General features: G+C 36.1%; 1 protein-coding gene across 5 annotated transcripts; it reads left to right on the top strand.

The window, feature by feature from the left end:
- Nucleotides 1-47: 47 nt before the first annotated feature.
- On the top strand, nt 48-15,045 carry TRIP13 (thyroid hormone receptor interactor 13). 5 transcript variants are annotated; one of them, XM_062567979.1, is made up of 14 exons: nt 48-187; nt 379-481; nt 2,244-2,409; nt 2,713-2,842; nt 4,363-4,418; nt 7,240-7,330; nt 8,550-8,622; nt 9,655-9,718; nt 9,947-10,033; nt 10,835-10,941; nt 12,094-12,247; nt 12,432-12,544; nt 14,045-14,114; nt 14,641-15,045. In XM_062567979.1, exons 2-14 carry the CDS (start codon nt 390-392, stop codon nt 14,734-14,736), a joined length of 1,299 nt encoding a protein of 432 aa, XP_062423963.1. In that variant the 5' UTR covers nt 48-187; nt 379-389; the 3' UTR covers nt 14,737-15,045. The 5 variants fall into 5 exon arrangements, with proteins under 5 accessions (XP_062423963.1, XP_062423958.1, XP_062423961.1 ...); XM_062567974.1 differs by having other exon boundaries at nt 72-144; XM_062567977.1 differs by having other exon boundaries at nt 72-144; nt 379-509.
- Nucleotides 15,046-16,585: the final 1,540 nt, after the last annotated feature.

The following is a 16,585-nucleotide window of genomic DNA, read 5'->3' as shown; positions in this document are numbered from 1 at the left end:
CCCGAGGAAGTTCCGGATCGCTGTTACCGCCCGCGCTTTTACGAAAAGGCCGCGGGGAGGCTGCCTGGCCCTGCGCGCCCGCACGGCTTCGGGCCCCGCGGCCGGGAGGCGAGCCCGGCCCTGCTTTGGAGACCTCGGACTGAGGTGGGGAGGAGGGAACCGCCTCACGCCGCGGCCCTCGAGACGGGTGTGGAGAGGGCGGCCGTTGGGCGGCGGCATGGCGGGCGCGGCGTGCCGTTTCTCTGGCGGAAAGCGGGGAGAGAGGAGCTGCAACAGCGGCTGGGCGTCCCTGAGCAGAGTGGGGGAGCGGGGGTGCTGCCCTCGGCCCTGTAACGGTTACTGAAAGGGCACCGCTCAGTGCTGTTGCTTTTCTCCTAGGAGCGAGGAGGATGGATGAAGCTGCCGGGGACCTGAAGCAAGCGCTCCCAATCGTGTGCGATAATGTTCAAATACATGTGGAAGTTCATCAGAAATCAAACAGGTCTATTCTTCCCTGTGGCTGCCCACGGGTGAATTTTTAGTTTGAGCTGTAAAAAAAAAAAAAAAAAAAAAAAAAGTGGCTTTCCCCAAATCTAAGGTTCTGATTTTGAAAAGGTGGTGTGGGTGTATAAAAACAGGCAAGGAAACCCTTCAGTGGAATAATGAAAGGTCAGAAGGGACCTCCAAAGGCTGTCTGGTCCCAATCCTCTACTCAAAGCAGGGCCAGTAAGACTGGGTTTCTCAGGGTCTTGCCCAGTCTTGTCCTGAGATCCCACAGCCTCTATGCAACAGATCCAGTGTTTGACGCACCTTACTGTGAAGATGTTTTCCCCATTGCCTGACCAGAATTCACTTGCTGCAGTTTGTCTGTTGCTTTGTGTCTTGTCATTGTGCTGCACAACATCTCTAAGAGCTTTGCTGTGCCTTCTCTAACCACTCATTGGATTCCTTTAAGCTGTCCCTTCCTAAGGTTGAACAAACTCATTTTTTTCAGCTACTGTCTGTGCCTCATGTGATCCAGTCTCAATCATGTTGGCAGCCATCTACTGGATTACAGTATGTCAGTGTCTTGTATGGCAGAGCTGGGCACACTATTCCAGATGTAGTCTCACAAAGGCTAATGTGGTAGCTGCACTTTTGCTAGGATACGCTAATATATTATTGGCCCCCATTATGGCAGGGGCACACCGCTGACTCATGTTCACCTTGCTGTCTGCTATGATTACTAGACTGTTCTTTGCAAAGCTTCATACCATCCAGCTGGATCCCACCTTGTACTATTGTGTGTGAGCAGCAGATGCTGATACAGAATTTTCCACTTTCTTTTGTTGAACTTCATGGAATTCTTGTAGCCTTTATCTCCAGCCTGCAGAGGTCTCTGAATGTCAGCCCTGTTTTCTAGTGTATTGATGGCAGTCCCCACTTTGCTGTCATCCATAAACTTGCTGCAGGTGCATTTCATCCCAGAGTCTAGGTTGTTAACAAAGACACAAAAACAGCGTCAGTCCTATTACTGACCCTAGAGTGATGCTGATAGTAAGCAGCTGCCTGCTAGAATTTGTACTGCTAATTATAACCCTCTGCTGGAGAGTCCGGCCAGTTTTCCAGCCCATTTATTATCTGTTTCTTCAGTCCTTATTTTCCTTTTTTGGCCACTTTGACTATCAGGATGCTATATTAGAGAGTGCCTTACTGAAGTCAAGGTGTAAAACATCCTTCACTCTCTTTTTGTCAGTCTTGAAAAGACAAGGTGTAGCAATGGGGATACATCACTGACATGGCAAAATTAATTTAAGACCTTTTAGAAATCTTAAAAATCCTTCTACTGTAGTTTTTGTCTCTTATACTGAAGTTCTTAAAGCACATTCCCATTGTAAGGTACCAGTTGCCCTCAAGACTAACTTCGCTTCTAAGCTAAGTGTGCTAGCTTCAGCCTAGTAGCTTGGTTTTGCCATCCCTAGTGAATCACAGCCAGATTGCATAACTGATTTCCATTCTTGAAAGCTTCTAGCTTTTTCATGCCCAGTACCCTGATCTGATAGTAAGTAGATCAAATAGTGTTCTCTGGCCTGTGCCTATTAATGTACAAATTAAAAACAGGTATCAAAGTTGTTGCTTCTGCCAACAATCATAAGTTACTTATTTACTTAGTAGAAACTGTTTTCCATTTAAAGTTAGTGTATTAAATAAAGCTCTTGTTAGTTCATAGTATAAATACCATATAAATGCTAGTGCCACAAATAATGTTGTTTCTTTTTTATTAGCACGGCAAAGAAAGAAGATATCAGGATGAGTGTCTTAAAGCTGTTGAACAGACATAACATTGTGTTTGGTGATTACAAGTGGACAGAGTTTGATGATGGTTTCCTCAACAGCAATGTGCAGTCTGTGTCTGTTGTGGATACAGAGCTGAAACTGAAAGAAAGACAGGTATGTACAGTCAGTAATGTACAGCTTTGTTTGTACGCATGTGGTCGAGTGGTATGTAGATGAGTTGTGGTAGTATAAGCAAGACAAGATTCATAAGAAGATGTAATATCTTTTACTAGGCTGTCTGGTATAACCACGAGAATGTGGCCAAACTTGGGCCCAGAGCTGTTCTTAAGGTCTGAAATATAAGTAGTAGGCTTCAAAGCTGAATGTCAACTGAGTACTGTAATTTTTTCTTGTTATAATTAGTTTTGAAATGAGAAATATGATGTATTAAAAGTCTGTTTTCTGTGTCCCTTTTAGCCCATTGACTTGAGCAAAAGTAGTCTTTCTCTTCATATTTTCCATCTGAATGAAGAAGGACCAAGCTCTGAAAACTTAGAAGAAGAGAATGAGGATATTGTTGCAGCTAACCACTGGGTGCTACCTGCAGGTACCATTCTGATAGTTCTGGAAGGTCTAGAGCATTTATAATGAAAGAAAAACTTGGAAGAGCTAAGAGTCGTAAGAGTGTTTTAGGGATTAGCTATTAAAGATATTATTTGCATATACTATATAGGTGTGTCCTTTTTGGATAGAAACAATATACTGGGATTTTTTTTAATGCAGCTTTATGTTTTTGACTGAACTACCACAGATGATTCCACAAAATTTCAAGTATTTCTGTAATACAAGATAGTGGGTGAAGGTAAGTGCTCTTGTGAAATAAAGCCTGGAAATATGTAGTCAAAATCAGAAGCATACAAATTTCTAACCCTACAAGCTGTATTGGGAACTTACATGGAGACGAACAAAAAAACTCCTTGCTTTAAACATTTATTTTCCAGAGTCCACTATTGGCTTCCAGCCCCAATAAAACTTCGTAAAGTTAGGTAGTGTCAATCTGTTGCAATTAAAATCACAGCAAGCATTTTAAAAATGTATAAAAATATACATTCTTTATAAATAAATATATTGTTGCTATTGTCAACAATTCAAATTTTACCTTGCTTACAGTAAACTTGCCAAATACTTGATTGCTTTTCTCTGATCTCCAGAGAAAACAGCAATTTGCCTAGAGACACTTCCTCACTGTGAAGTTAAGCTTTTTTTCTAGAAAGGAACAAACAAAAAGATTTAGACTTCTCAAAGTGTCTTCTGAAAATAAGACCGTCCTCTGCAATAGAGCCTGGTCTGCCTGGTTGCTATCATGTGCTTGGGGAAGTTCAATTATGCAGCAGAAGCACTGAAGCGAGTATTGGATCAAGGGGAGGGTCATTCTGTGACATTTCTTGCTCTTTCTATGTTGTGGAAAGCCTGAATATTCATTATATTTCTCTTTGGGAAGAATTCAATCTAGTATCTTGATGTTATGTTATTCCCATATGTTGTTGTGGTTTAGCATTGTTCACCACAGTATTTTTGCTTTCATTTACTGAAAAAGCTTAAAAAGATTGAAATCCAAATCACAATTTTGTTTAATTTTTAGCATTATTCAGCAACATGCTTTTTTTCCTTGTTCTCTACCTGTTGACGCTTATTTAAAAGGAAAAAAAAAAAGCCAAAAAATAAAATTGGGCTTAGAAAACCTCTGAACTTTTCATAATTCTTTATCTTGGGGAAATGTAGCTCATTCCCCTCTTGAAGGCTGGGGAGAATGATTTCAGTAGGCAGAATTAAATGCTAATATTTTTCCATTCATGTTAAGGGTTATTGAAGGTTGAAGAAGATTAACCTCTGTTCACAATTATTTGAGAAATAAAAGTTGTGAAGCTGCTGAATTTATGCCTGCTTAAAAAGTAGTGTTTGCTTTTTGAGAAAAATGATCCATGTATTTTCATTGTTCAAAAATCTGTTCTTCATCCTTAATTTTAGCTGAGAATAGTTTGAAAAAGTGCTTGGTGCTGTAGTGTTAAATGACAGGTTACTGGACTGATTTACCCTAAGTAGAAGTATAATGTATTGTTTTTGCAGCTGAATTCCATGGCCTTTGGGAAAGTCTTATATATGACATTGAAGTAAAATCACACGTAAGTTAAAAATTAATAACAAATTGCTTGAGGAGAAGTAAGAGTTGATATATAACCTGTCCGAAGTTGTTGCATCTCATGCAGAACATGCTTGGAAATAACTAGCTCGAGAAAGAATTCTGATGTCTGTTTATTACAATTCTGTATTTTAAAGGCAGTAATTTTTAATGATCACTGTATTGTAGTTCCTTGTTATTTTGGAAAGCTTTATGCTTCCATTAAAATTCCTATATATTTTTGGACAGTTGCTTACTTCTGATATATACTTCAGAAAAAAAGCCAAAACTGATGTATTAAAATCAAACATCCTATTTCAGACATCTATGAGTACATACTACTGTGATGTCTACTTTGTGAAAAATCCCAGTTTTGCTCTTAGCAGTTTCACTGATGCCCATGCCAAATTATATCGAATTTACTTTATTTACATTGTCTCATCTTTGATAAACTAGAAGTTTAACAGCTGGAGGTGCTGTTTTATTAGGAACTTGCAGCTTCTCAGGAGATTTTTACTTTTGCTTTACTACTCTAGACATATTCATTAGCCTGTCTTGAGGGAAGAAAACGGATACTCTCTAGATCTGAGTAGAAATTTACTTTATGAAAAGATCTCCCTATGTTTTAAGACTGACTAACTGCATGTTTTTCTAGAAGGGAAGAAGAAAATTGGTGGAAAAATTAACTCCAAAGAGGCTTGGAAAGATGCATGCAACATTATTTATAATAAGTTCTTTATTTCTCCATTGTGAAGTCCCCAAAGGGCTGTTATGTTTTGATATTGGTGTGTGTTTTTAAAAGTAAGCCAATTCAATGGCTCACAACTGCTAAGAGCAGTGTGTTGCTCCTAGCTGGACAACCACTGCTTCCCTTTCGTTGACACTCTTGTTACCCTCACCTTGCAGTAACCTGAGGGAGTTGAATCACTAAAAATACCCATCTCACTCTGCGATTGGTTAATTGCCAGCCAGTTTTGTCCTGGGAATTGGTTCACCATGACCTCAGCTGATGGTCATATAACAGAAGTGATGGGTGCAGCTAGATGGAAGGGAACAGGGGTTGGACAGTGTGTTTCTGGCAGCAGCAAGTCAATTGATTGGTTTAGCAGTAAAGTCAGTCTACACTGTTACTCTTCATTCAAGTGCACATTGGAGGATTTGATTATAGTGCCCTCCCAATTTATTGATTTTTTTAGGAGGTGTCCAGAAGGAAACAATTCTACTGGGTCATTTTCTTGTTTGAAGATTCTGTGCATTCATCAAAGGCTGTGATAACTGCTAGAATTTATAGAACTATAATATTATAGTCTGAAACTAGGTAATTGTGGTGTGAGTAAAAACCACAAGTGATTCAATTCACAGTTGCTGTTATGACAGCACTCATTAAGATGTTTATGTTGCTTAAAAAAAAATCTGTTCAAAGTATTTGAGGATAAATAACCAGATGAATTCATTAGCTTGGTTATAAATGACAGAGTATTTTCACTGAAATCTTTCTAAGCATAATCTCTAAAATAAAACCTAAAACAAAACATTCAGGTCCTTATACATCTTCATTGTATATAAGGTAGACAATCAATAAACATGCTAAGTTTTCTCTGGCTTTACAGAACTGTTTTCCAATTCATCTGTGAAATGACAGAACTCTTTTAAAAGTAGATTCGCTTACTGATGTGTTGAATAACTGAGCCAGACACTCTTGATAGTAAGCATATGTTGATAGAAAGAGCAGTAGTAGCTTTTAATCATGTAGTGGTTATCACATCTGCTTTACATGCTGAGGGTCCTGGGTTCAAGCCCCAGTGGAACCAGCACCAGGAAATCTTTGGGAGATGATCTCCAGAGGTCCCTTCCAACCTTACTGATTCTGTGAAATTTCTGTGAAAATTGGAACTACTTCTGTGAAAGTAACTGTGAAGAGGTGTCCATTCTTTAAACCATGGAACTGTCTTGATATAGCTGGATTCTGCAGACTCTGAAATGTTTGTTGCTAAGTTTCAAAGTAATATTGACAAGCATGCTGGATAAAGTTTGGTTTTTTTCTTACATAACTACTACAGCTTGTGGGATGAGATATTGCAGACTGTTACGACTGTTTTACTGTCCTATTAATGCAAATGAGTCAAAAACATTCCAGGTAACAGCAACAGAAAATAATATGATATCAGGTGTTGTTATAGGTAAAAATAAGTATAGCTTCAAGCCTCAGGCTTGTATTTGTTTTGTTGAAGAAAGTCTATTACTTGCTAATTTTAGACAACTAAAATCAAATATTATTTTTGGAAGTAAGAATTCTGGGAAAGTACATGCAACATTTTTTTTAATTGGAAGCTGCAAAAAGCTTAGAGTAGCTAATGTATATAAATACTTGAGTAAAATAAAATGTGACTGGAAATGTTTAGTTTGTGTTGATGACAACAATGGATGTATAGTCCTGTAACAGCTAAAGAATAAGCAGAGTTTCAGACTTTGACTCTTGTTCTTGGGCAGCTTGTGGACTGAACCCTCTGACCATCAGATTTCTTGTTTCTTATCCTTATTAAAAGTGAGACAGTGGAAAATGGAAAAGAATTTCACTTCCTTAAAGCATTTAATTTATTCATGTAAAAAAACTCCACTGGTGTCCAGTACAAGCCATTCTTTTTCCTGAGGGCAGGAGCAAAATGAGATTTCCAAGACTTGTAGAGGGAAATTTGGTTTTAGCATTAAAACCTGGATAAGCCTTGAGCACAATTTTATTTGTTAGAGTAGGTAATATAGATTGCTTCCATTTTTTAATTGTATTTGCTGATATGTCTTTAATCTTTTTCCTCCTCTTCCGTTAGCTACTTGATTATGTGACCACCACGTTACTATTTTCTGACAGAAATGTTGACAGCAACCTGATATCGTGGAACAGAGTTGTTTTGCTGCATGGTAAAAATCATTTTTCTTAAAACAAATAGATTCATTGGCCATCTATGTATGCTTTCCTTCTGAAAACCTTGTATGTGCTTCTGTGTAGGTGTTTCTGTGTTATAGCAGCAGTGCTTGGGAAGTATTCTCTATAGTACAAATTTAGATGAAACATAGCATCAGAGTCAAGTCATGTTTAATGTTAGCATTTACTGTGTTTGCAGGAATTTAAATTACAAAATTTATAATGCAGTGACAAGAGTTAATTGTTTTAATTTCTATTTGCAAGTGATATTATGACTTTTTTTGTACAAAATGCAAAAGATAATACCCATATTAAGATTTTCATCCTTGATTTATTTGTCAGTTTAGAAGATGCCAGATGCCTTTGCCTGGAAACCCATTTATTTTAAACTATTAACAATATATCTACAGTAGATACATTTAATTTTAGCAATAAATGCCAAAAAGTTAAAAAAATAAAGATTACTGAAAAAGATGTTAATACTGGGAAATGTACAACTGTATGATAACGCAAAATACTATATTTATGCTATAATGGCGGTATTAACTTTGAGCAAAAGTACTGTCACCTTGTTGCTGTTACCAGTTTGCTTGGCATCCACACATTGACTTTTATATGTTCATACTCTTTGTTTAACTATTTGTGTACTGATTTGTTTGGAGAAACTGTGGATGGCTCTTCCGCAGGGCCTCAAGCCATATCCAAAAGGTATGTCCCCTAGCATAGACCTTCTGAGATGCTCTGCGTTACCCTAAGATAGAGATTTCTGGGAAAGTGGTCAGCTGATCAAACTTGGCATAGTATATTTCTGTTTGCATATTAAAGACTTTGTTTCAGGAAGATGAAAGTTTAAGCATGGCACTGATTTTCAGAATCGTGCTTTGATAAACCACTTTGCTTCTGTGGCTGTTGAGTGTTTTGACTTTGATGTCTGCATACGGACTGTAACACTAACCAATATTTGATAACTGAAAATGATACAAATTCAAAGCTGAAGATAAAGCACAGCACTAAGTTGGTTGTGGAGACCTGGTCAAAGTAAGTAATCTTCTCAAAGCAGCCATGCTGATAAACTGTGTTCACAATCTGTCTGATGTGTTTTTATTCTATAATTACTGCTGTAATGAAATTCAGTAATTAAAAAAATGCTACCTGGCATTAACAGTGTGATACAGATACTATATAATATATTGTGTGGATTTGTTTTGAATCTAGGCCCTCCAGGAACTGGTAAAACTTCTCTCTGTAAAGCATTAGCCCAGAAGCTTACAATTCGACTATCACACAGGTCATTTTTTTTTTCTTCCCCTCTGAGATTTTTACTGTAATTTGCTATTGTTAAATATCTTTGGGCTACTGAGAAAGAAAGTAGTGCCAAGTAGTAATTGCAAAGTGCTAACTTTTGTATAGTACTCATATTTATAATATACATGGCTAACAATAACATTGAGGCAATAGGAAAGAAACTGGATGGGGTATTTTAATGCCTTTTAAAGTGTATAGATAACTGTGATGAGGAATGTAAATATATTTGCACTTGAATTTGTTTCACTTGTTGGTGCTCACACTGCACATCACTGAAGACTAAAAGGTGAAGGGCCATATGCTATCAAGCCTGCTACTTGTATTTTCATATTTTAAAAAGCCTATATTTTTAGTAGCTAGTAATTTTTGAACAGGTTTGTTTTGTAGTTGAGTTGTTTGAATGCTACAGTTGACAGAGGTAATTTTGTATATCAGACAAGTAATAGAGTTGAGGTGCTATGAAATTTAAGGTTAATAAATTTGTATTAAAAACTTGTACAAAACTTAGTACTAGTTGCACCTAGCATAATGCTTAATTGTTGCAGTGATATGACTTTTGCCCAAGCTAAATTATGATCAGCTTGGGATATATAGTGTTTGGTTGAGATATTTTGTTTTAAGGCATCCATACAGAGTTAAGTAATTGTGGTGTAAAAGCTTCATGCTTTTATACATATTTTTACTTGCTGTGTTGAACAAAATCTTACATGAACGTAAGAATGAGGCCATTAATATGGTAACTGATTATGGTAAACAATACATAAATAGTATCAAAACTTTTCTAATGAAGGAATTCTGATAGCAATTTAATATGAAGCATTCTAGTGAGACAGGTTTCTGTAATTTAAAATTAAACTCAAAATAGCCATGATGTTTATTAAAAGTAATTGGTTTAAAGTACTAATTAACAATATACCAGTGTTGAAATGGAGGGAATGAGAAGAAAGTCAATAGTATCACTGACCTTTTATACAATGCAACAGAGTTGATGCTGCTTTCTCCTTCCGTACTTTAGGTATAGGTATGGACAATTAATTGAGATAAACAGCCATAGCCTTTTCTCTAAATGGTTTTCGGAGGTATGTATTGATCTAACTTATTTAGTAGTCTTTGTGTATTGTTATGAATTACCAGTATTTCCGATGAGCTGGGTTCATAAAATAGTTATGTGCCCCAAAGGTTATAAATAGAAGCTATATTAGAGACTAAGTTTAAAAAACAGACATATACAGCTATGAATATGCTAAGACTTGGAAAGTTATGTGGTAAGAAAATACATCAAACATATACATATGGTCTCTTCCTAGAGTGGCAAGCTTGTAACCAAGATGTTCCAGAAGATTCAAGAGTTAATTGATGACAAAGATGCTCTTGTATTTGTACTGATCGATGAGGTATGATTTTAATGGTATTGAGATTCATTACGTTTGGCAAAAATTAAATTGTATAAGTAAAGTATGACAATTCTTATTCTTAAAGAGCAATGAAAACAGACTTTTTTATTTAACTTTGCACAGAACTGTAGAGGGAAGGAAGTTTAATCTCAGCTACTGCATATTTGAGAGATTTGAGAGGAACACTGTTTTTTTGGTTTGTATGAGGGTTTTGTGGTTTTTAGGGTTTTTTTTCTTTTTGAGAAAAATTCCAGCTAAAATGGAATGAAACCTTTCCTGGTGATAGTTCCCTTGTTGCTCTGTATACAAGTGGAGAACTGTTTTAAAATTCAAAGTAGCCTGAATTTGTATTATAATTATGCTTTTCCGAGCTTCGCAACATATGTAAGAGCATTAGTTTGATTTCAGTTTGTGTATATTGTCTTGACAGACTTGCAAACATGAGCAACTTATGTACCTTACTCACCTTATGATATTGTAGCTATGCGTTCCTGTGGGAATGCTTCCTCTAAATTCAATTCATTAGTTATTCTATGATCAGCTTTTTAAAGGAAATTGAATTAAAATGGAAGACAGCATCCATTCTGCTGTCTAAACAAGGACTTCGCTCACTGTACCTTTTGCTTTCATAATACTTCTTCCTCTCTCAAAAGGTTTTCTCTCTCCCCAAAAGTGCCTACTTAACAGAAGATTTTGAAGATGAAGCTTTAAATACTAGACTCTCGAGGATCTGAAGATGTATTGTTTGGATTATTTGGTTGCTGCCAGCTGTCTAAATGAGCATTGCTTTTTTCTTTGTAGGTGGAAAGTCTCACGGCAGCCCGCAGTGCCTTTCAGGCAGGTACAGAGCCTTCAGATGCTATTCGTGTGGTGAATGCTGTACTTACACAAATAGATCAGATTAAAAGGTAAACTCATATTATTGCAACAGCAAAAGGTACCTGACAACGTCATGATTCCTAATAAAAGTTCCATCTCACCTGGAATACTAATCCAAAAATGTTGCCTGATGAACTATTCTTTTATTAATGGTGCTAATTTAGAAAAGAAATAGGAGTAGTCTGAACAAGTATTTTGCGTGGAACTGAGTGAACAATCAAATCTACAGATACGGCACAGATGATCGTGAGATCTGCTTTGGGGAGACAAGAGTCATCTCAATGAAGAATTCATTCATGATTAACAGCTTCTGGATGTCAGTCTAAAGCAGACTTGCACAATACAGGCTGTTGCTGCTGCAAGCAGTGTTCTGTCTGCTTTGTATGCTGGACGTGCAAGCGCCACTTCCCCCTCCCCCCCCCCCCCCCATTCCTTCCCTGTTTTTGCGGCACTCTTGGCTCTGCTCACAGGAAATAAATATGGACATGCAAGTGCCACATCCCCCCCCCCCCCCATTCCTTCCCTGTTTTTGTGGCACTCTTGGCTCTGCTCACAGGAAATAAATAAATAAAAAAAGTGCCTTGGTATTTAGCCATTTTAGGCTACTGATTAAAGGTAAGTGCCTGACTCATGCATAAAATTTTGCAGGTTTCATCTAGAAATAGCTGTGATTGAGAATGTTCTTTCACTATTTTTTAAAGCAAGATGTTACATACTTTTTGAGCTTGCTCAAAAGCTTGCAACAATTGTAGAACATGTTATATTAGCGATTAAGCTATGCACTTTCTATTGAATTGAAGTAGAAAATGTGTAGATTAAAGATTCAAATTTAGAAATCTCTGTTTTTAATCTTATTCATGGCCAACACATGATTTTAAAAACGAGAATTCCAGCTTAGGCTTTCTGCACACTAGATAGTTAATGCATATCACTTCTAAGACAGGGTTAGAAACTATGGACACTTGAGAAATTGCCAAAATAAAAAAAAATGTGCATTGAAATAAAATAGTCATAACCGATGAAGATCTTCAGATAACTTAGTGTAATTGCTAGCTGACAAGAGTGGTATGACTGCTTGTTGCATAAAATGGCTCGAATCATAAGAAAGAAGGTATCAGATTACCAGGCCCAGGAAGAGAGTTCTTTTGCATGTGACCTAAAAATCTACTTTTATCTTGAAGGTATCCCAATGTAGTTATCCTGACTACTTCAAATATTACGGAGAAAATTGACATGGCCTTTGTAGACAGGGCTGACATAAAGCAATATATTGGACCTCCATCTGCTGCAGCAATATTCAGAATATATCTTTCTTGCTTGGAAGAACTGATGAAGGTAACATTTTGAAAGCAGGGCTGTAAAACATCATTTTAAAATAAATTTGGCATTTTTATTTTACTTCCCAAATAACAAAATACACAAATTTTATCCCTTCTCTGTATTACCTCTCTAACTGTAGAATTTGATTTTGAATATAATTTTAAAGTTTTCGTAATATATGTGTAACTCTTCCTTCTAGTGTCAAATAATATATCCTCGACAGCAGCTCTTGACACTCAGAGAGCTGGAGATGATTGGCTTCATAGAAAATAATGTGTCACGATTAAGTCTTGTGTTAAAAGAAATCTCAAGGTAAGATATTTTGAAATTCTGTATGATACATGGTTGATACAATCAAGGTTGTGGAATTGTCTCTGAAAGGAATTAAATATAATAGCCAGAGTTTTGAAACTCAATTTGAACACTTAATTTTTTTGTTGTTGGGATTAGTGCAAAACCTTTCAGGGAACAGTGGATGGAAGCAACCAGGATTTGCAGATGTTTCTCAGTCTCAAATCTGGCCCAGTTTCTGATACTGCTTCTGGCTTTCAAAGTCCTCTTGTCAAATTCCTGGCTGAATTTGCAAGATACCTGAGATCTCAGTGGATATTGTGAATTACAATACAGTTTGGCAGAAATAGTACTGGTGTTAATTCGTGCTAAGAAAATGTCTCAGAATGCTTTTTGATCCACCAAATACTCAGTTTTTAGCAGGCAAAAATACAGGTGAAAGGGAAAGGACTAAATTTGAAGTGTTAGTGGAGAGTGTTGTATTTTGCTGAGAGTGCAAATACAGCAAATAATATTTCACTGTAGCATAAAGATTCTTGAAACAATAGAAATTATATTTACAATATCAAGCAATATTTTCTTCCAAAGTTCTGGTCTCTGCAGAACAAAATGGCACCTTAACAACATACTGTTAACATTCAGAACACATGCCACATGTCTCTGATTTTGTTTCTAAAATACTAGCTGTCAACAAGTGGAGTACAAGCAAATAAGTTCTGCTAGGCATATGGATTTAGATTCTATACTACCTAAAGAGTACATTGTACACTTCAAGTTAACAAGTCACCAAGTGATATGAGTAGTAGTGTCTTTCTAAGCATGCATAGAAGGTTATATCTTTACCATACTCTTTCAATGTAGACATTCCTCTAGATTCATGAAATATGTCGTGGTGATGTGCAGCACACCACACAAGCTTTGCAGGCAACTATAACTATACTGTTTCTTTATCCATACTAGCTTGTTTCTTTAAACCATATGGCCTTTTATTTTTTCCTTCTGAATAAGTGTGAAGAGAACTCTGGTCTATCAGCAGTCTCAGGGTTGCATATGCTCGTAATGAAATAAATGACCAAAGCATGCTTTCATATATGCCATTTGCAGAAGATGGTATGCATGATAATTAAAACTGATGCCAACAAATGAATCAGTAAGGTGTGTGTGTGTGTGAGGGATTTTTATTGTAACTTAGTAGTTGTGGAACTGTATTAAGAATAGATGTTATTAGTCTGACATGCTACACAAGTAGAATAAGAATGGGTAGCATGGGTGGGATGTCTTTTTTTTTTTCCTTTTTGCCTGGCTGCCTCTCTGTCTTCAGCCTCCTCTGCTGAACAAAAGGGGAAGTTACCTGTTTACCTAACCTTTTGCTTCTGCCAAAAATGCTGCAAGTGAACGTTTAGTACTAGATACTGTGATTTGAGTTAATTTAGAGGAACTTATGCCAGAAACACTGAAAAGGGTCATGTTTATCAGTTAATATTTAGCTTTTAAGCAACACTTATCTCTGTTTTACTGTAGAAGAAGTGAAGGTCTTAGTGGCCGGGTCCTAAGGAAACTTCCTTTCCTAGCACATGCACTTTACATTCAAGTAAGTATGTTGTGTTCTATTCATTTTGGTTTAATTTTTGAGATAGGAAGACATTTGTGCAAAAGCTTTGAATCTTTTTAAATCTGAATTTTACTGTTTCAGCTGCTTTCTGGACTGAAACAATTTTGTGCTGCCTATAATTTAAAATGAGATTGAAAAAGACTAATAGGATTGGCCTGTCCAACAGCATTCTTCTTAACTGTATATTGTAACAGAACATTGATATTGGTTCTCTGGTGCTTTCTTGCTGAAAAAAAGTCTTCCCCTACTTTTAAAATATTAATTTGTTTAAACTTTTATTGAAGCAAATCCACAATATTGTTGATTGCCTCGAGTCTACATGACTTGACTTTGATTTTACTGTGATAACTTGTATGAAACCAAGCTGCAATTTTATGCTTGTAGCATTTTGAAAATACTGCAAAGTGGAAGTCAAATATTTCTCTTTTCAGTACTATACATGGAATGTAAAATTTTATATATGCTTATTGCTGCAGTGTCTAACAAAATATTCTCTTATTTTCAGTCTCCCAGTGTTACAATGACCACATTTCTTCAGGCTCTTTCACTTGTAGTGGACAAGCAATTTGAAGAAAGAAAGAAACTTGCAAACTGCATCTGACACTACTGTTTTATAGTTGTCTATATTGTTGTCATTGAAACGTACATATTTTTGAACACAAAACATGCACCTTTTATACCTTTGTAAAATAGACTGTCAACACCTGAAGAAATCTGGAAGGCCTGATCTAGTTTTTGAAAGCAGTGATTAATAAACAAAATTAAGAAAGTTTGTACTACACTTCTGAAAAGCTTTATTTCAAATCCCAATAAGACCCTTGGAAACTGTCATTAAAAAATCCTACACCTTTTGCAATTAAGCTAAAAGTGGGCAGATTTCTGTTCCTTATTTCTTAATCCCTAACTTTCTATTCATGCATCATTTTTTATACTTTCAATTTCTTTTCCATTTTTTAAAAGCAATAGAAATTCAGTTTTTGGCTCTGATATTTATGCAATAAATGTACTATTGTTATTACCTCTTCTGAAAGTAACAAGCATTAAACAGGGTAAGAATCAAAGTGCTCAGTGATTGACCAGACCTTTCATACTGATGCTTCTTTATGCTGAAAGGTAATCTCAAGTATTACATTTTAATTACATCAACTTAGAAAGTTTAAGATCCAGAGATATTACTTAATTGTATTTTAGAATACTGTTTTTCTATGTTGATGCAAGGATAGACAGTGGACCATGTACTCTCTCTGAAAAACAAGTACATTATGCAAGGTTCTTTAAAATGGATGAAATCTCCCTGCCCTTTGTTTTTTAAATATGAAATTGAAGTTACAAATCATCTCTGGGGAAAAGTATTTTGTAGTGCAAAAGCCGGGAAATCTATGTAATCGATTTCTACAGGGACAAACTCAATTTTTACCTGGTAGTTACATATGCTACATAATGCTTGATTTTTTTTTTTTCTTTTGCATTTAGAAGCATTTCATCTGCAATCAACAGAAAGTGAAATGTAGAAGAGTTTACAGATTAGAAGTTTACCTTTCTTAATGGAGTTTTAAATAGTGAGATTTTTGAAGCTGACTATATCTAGTTAATGCATACCTCCTGTGTATTTTATTCCTTGTTATTTTGTTATTCCTATTCTTTTAATCAATGTTATACATTCTTTAGATAAAAAAATTTTGTCATGAGTATTTTTGAACACTAAAAACCGCATTAAACAATTGCACTGAAATTGTCAGCAGGAATCACTAGTCAATTTTTATTATGGCATTTATATTTTTGTGAGTCTCTGTGTTAAGCCTGTCTTACGCATCTGTTAAATTAGTTTCAGATATAATTGTTAAATATTTTTTCCCACCCATCCATCTCTAAGAAAAGGAAGGAAAAAAAGGTTGTACCAAAATCAGTCATTTGGAGTAGCTTACTCTAATATCCAGTATATTACTTGTTTTGGAAATACTGGTGCATGCAAGAAACCTCCATAAAAGTCAAGTATGGGAGGATTGCACAACAGCAAATTTTTTTAAAGACTCTAGTCCATACTTGTGGAAACTCTAGTCCTTACTTGTGGCTTTTAAAGTATGGAGATGTAGAGACCTGAGTTTACAATGATGGTACCTTCAATACAGGTATATGTTGTGTTGTCTTGGTAATCCATATAATAGATGTTTTGGAGTACTTCCATGATAATACAGAGGCATGGGCCTATCTTCTGGTCTTTAATTTCATAATTTCTGAAGTAATTTTTTTTTCTTTTTTTAAGAACTACAGAGGCTATACAAATTGCAAGTTCCTGCCTGTATTTCACTGGGGGAGGTGTATGCACTTCCTCTGCTTGAAAAGCAAACCTTAATAGCACTGTCAGTTTGGTTTGTGTGTAGACCCTTAACTATTCTCAATCATTGTATCATGGCTGTAAAAACTGTGAAGACCAGCAACTTTTTTTCTTT

Source organism: Rhea pennata, chromosome 2 (assembly GCF_028389875.1).
Source record: "Rhea pennata isolate bPtePen1 chromosome 2, bPtePen1.pri, whole genome shotgun sequence".
NCBI lineage: Eukaryota > Metazoa > Chordata > Aves > Rheiformes > Rheidae > Rhea > Rhea pennata.
Note: the sequence above shows the minus strand (reverse complement) of the source record. Positions and strands in the feature narration are given on the sequence as shown.

Excerpts from the sequence above, each read along its gene's own strand:
- TRIP13 (XM_062567979.1), top strand. The coding sequence starts at position 390 with ATGGATGAAGCTGCCGGGGACCTGAAGCAAGCGCTCCCAATCGTGTGC. Across the intron at positions 4,419-7,239 it reads ACATTGAAGTAAAATCACAC|CTACTTGATTATGTGACCAC; the intron begins GTAAGTTAAAAA and ends CTCTTCCGTTAG. Across the intron at positions 14,115-14,640 it reads CACATGCACTTTACATTCAA|TCTCCCAGTGTTACAATGAC; the intron begins GTAAGTATGTTG and ends TCTTATTTTCAG.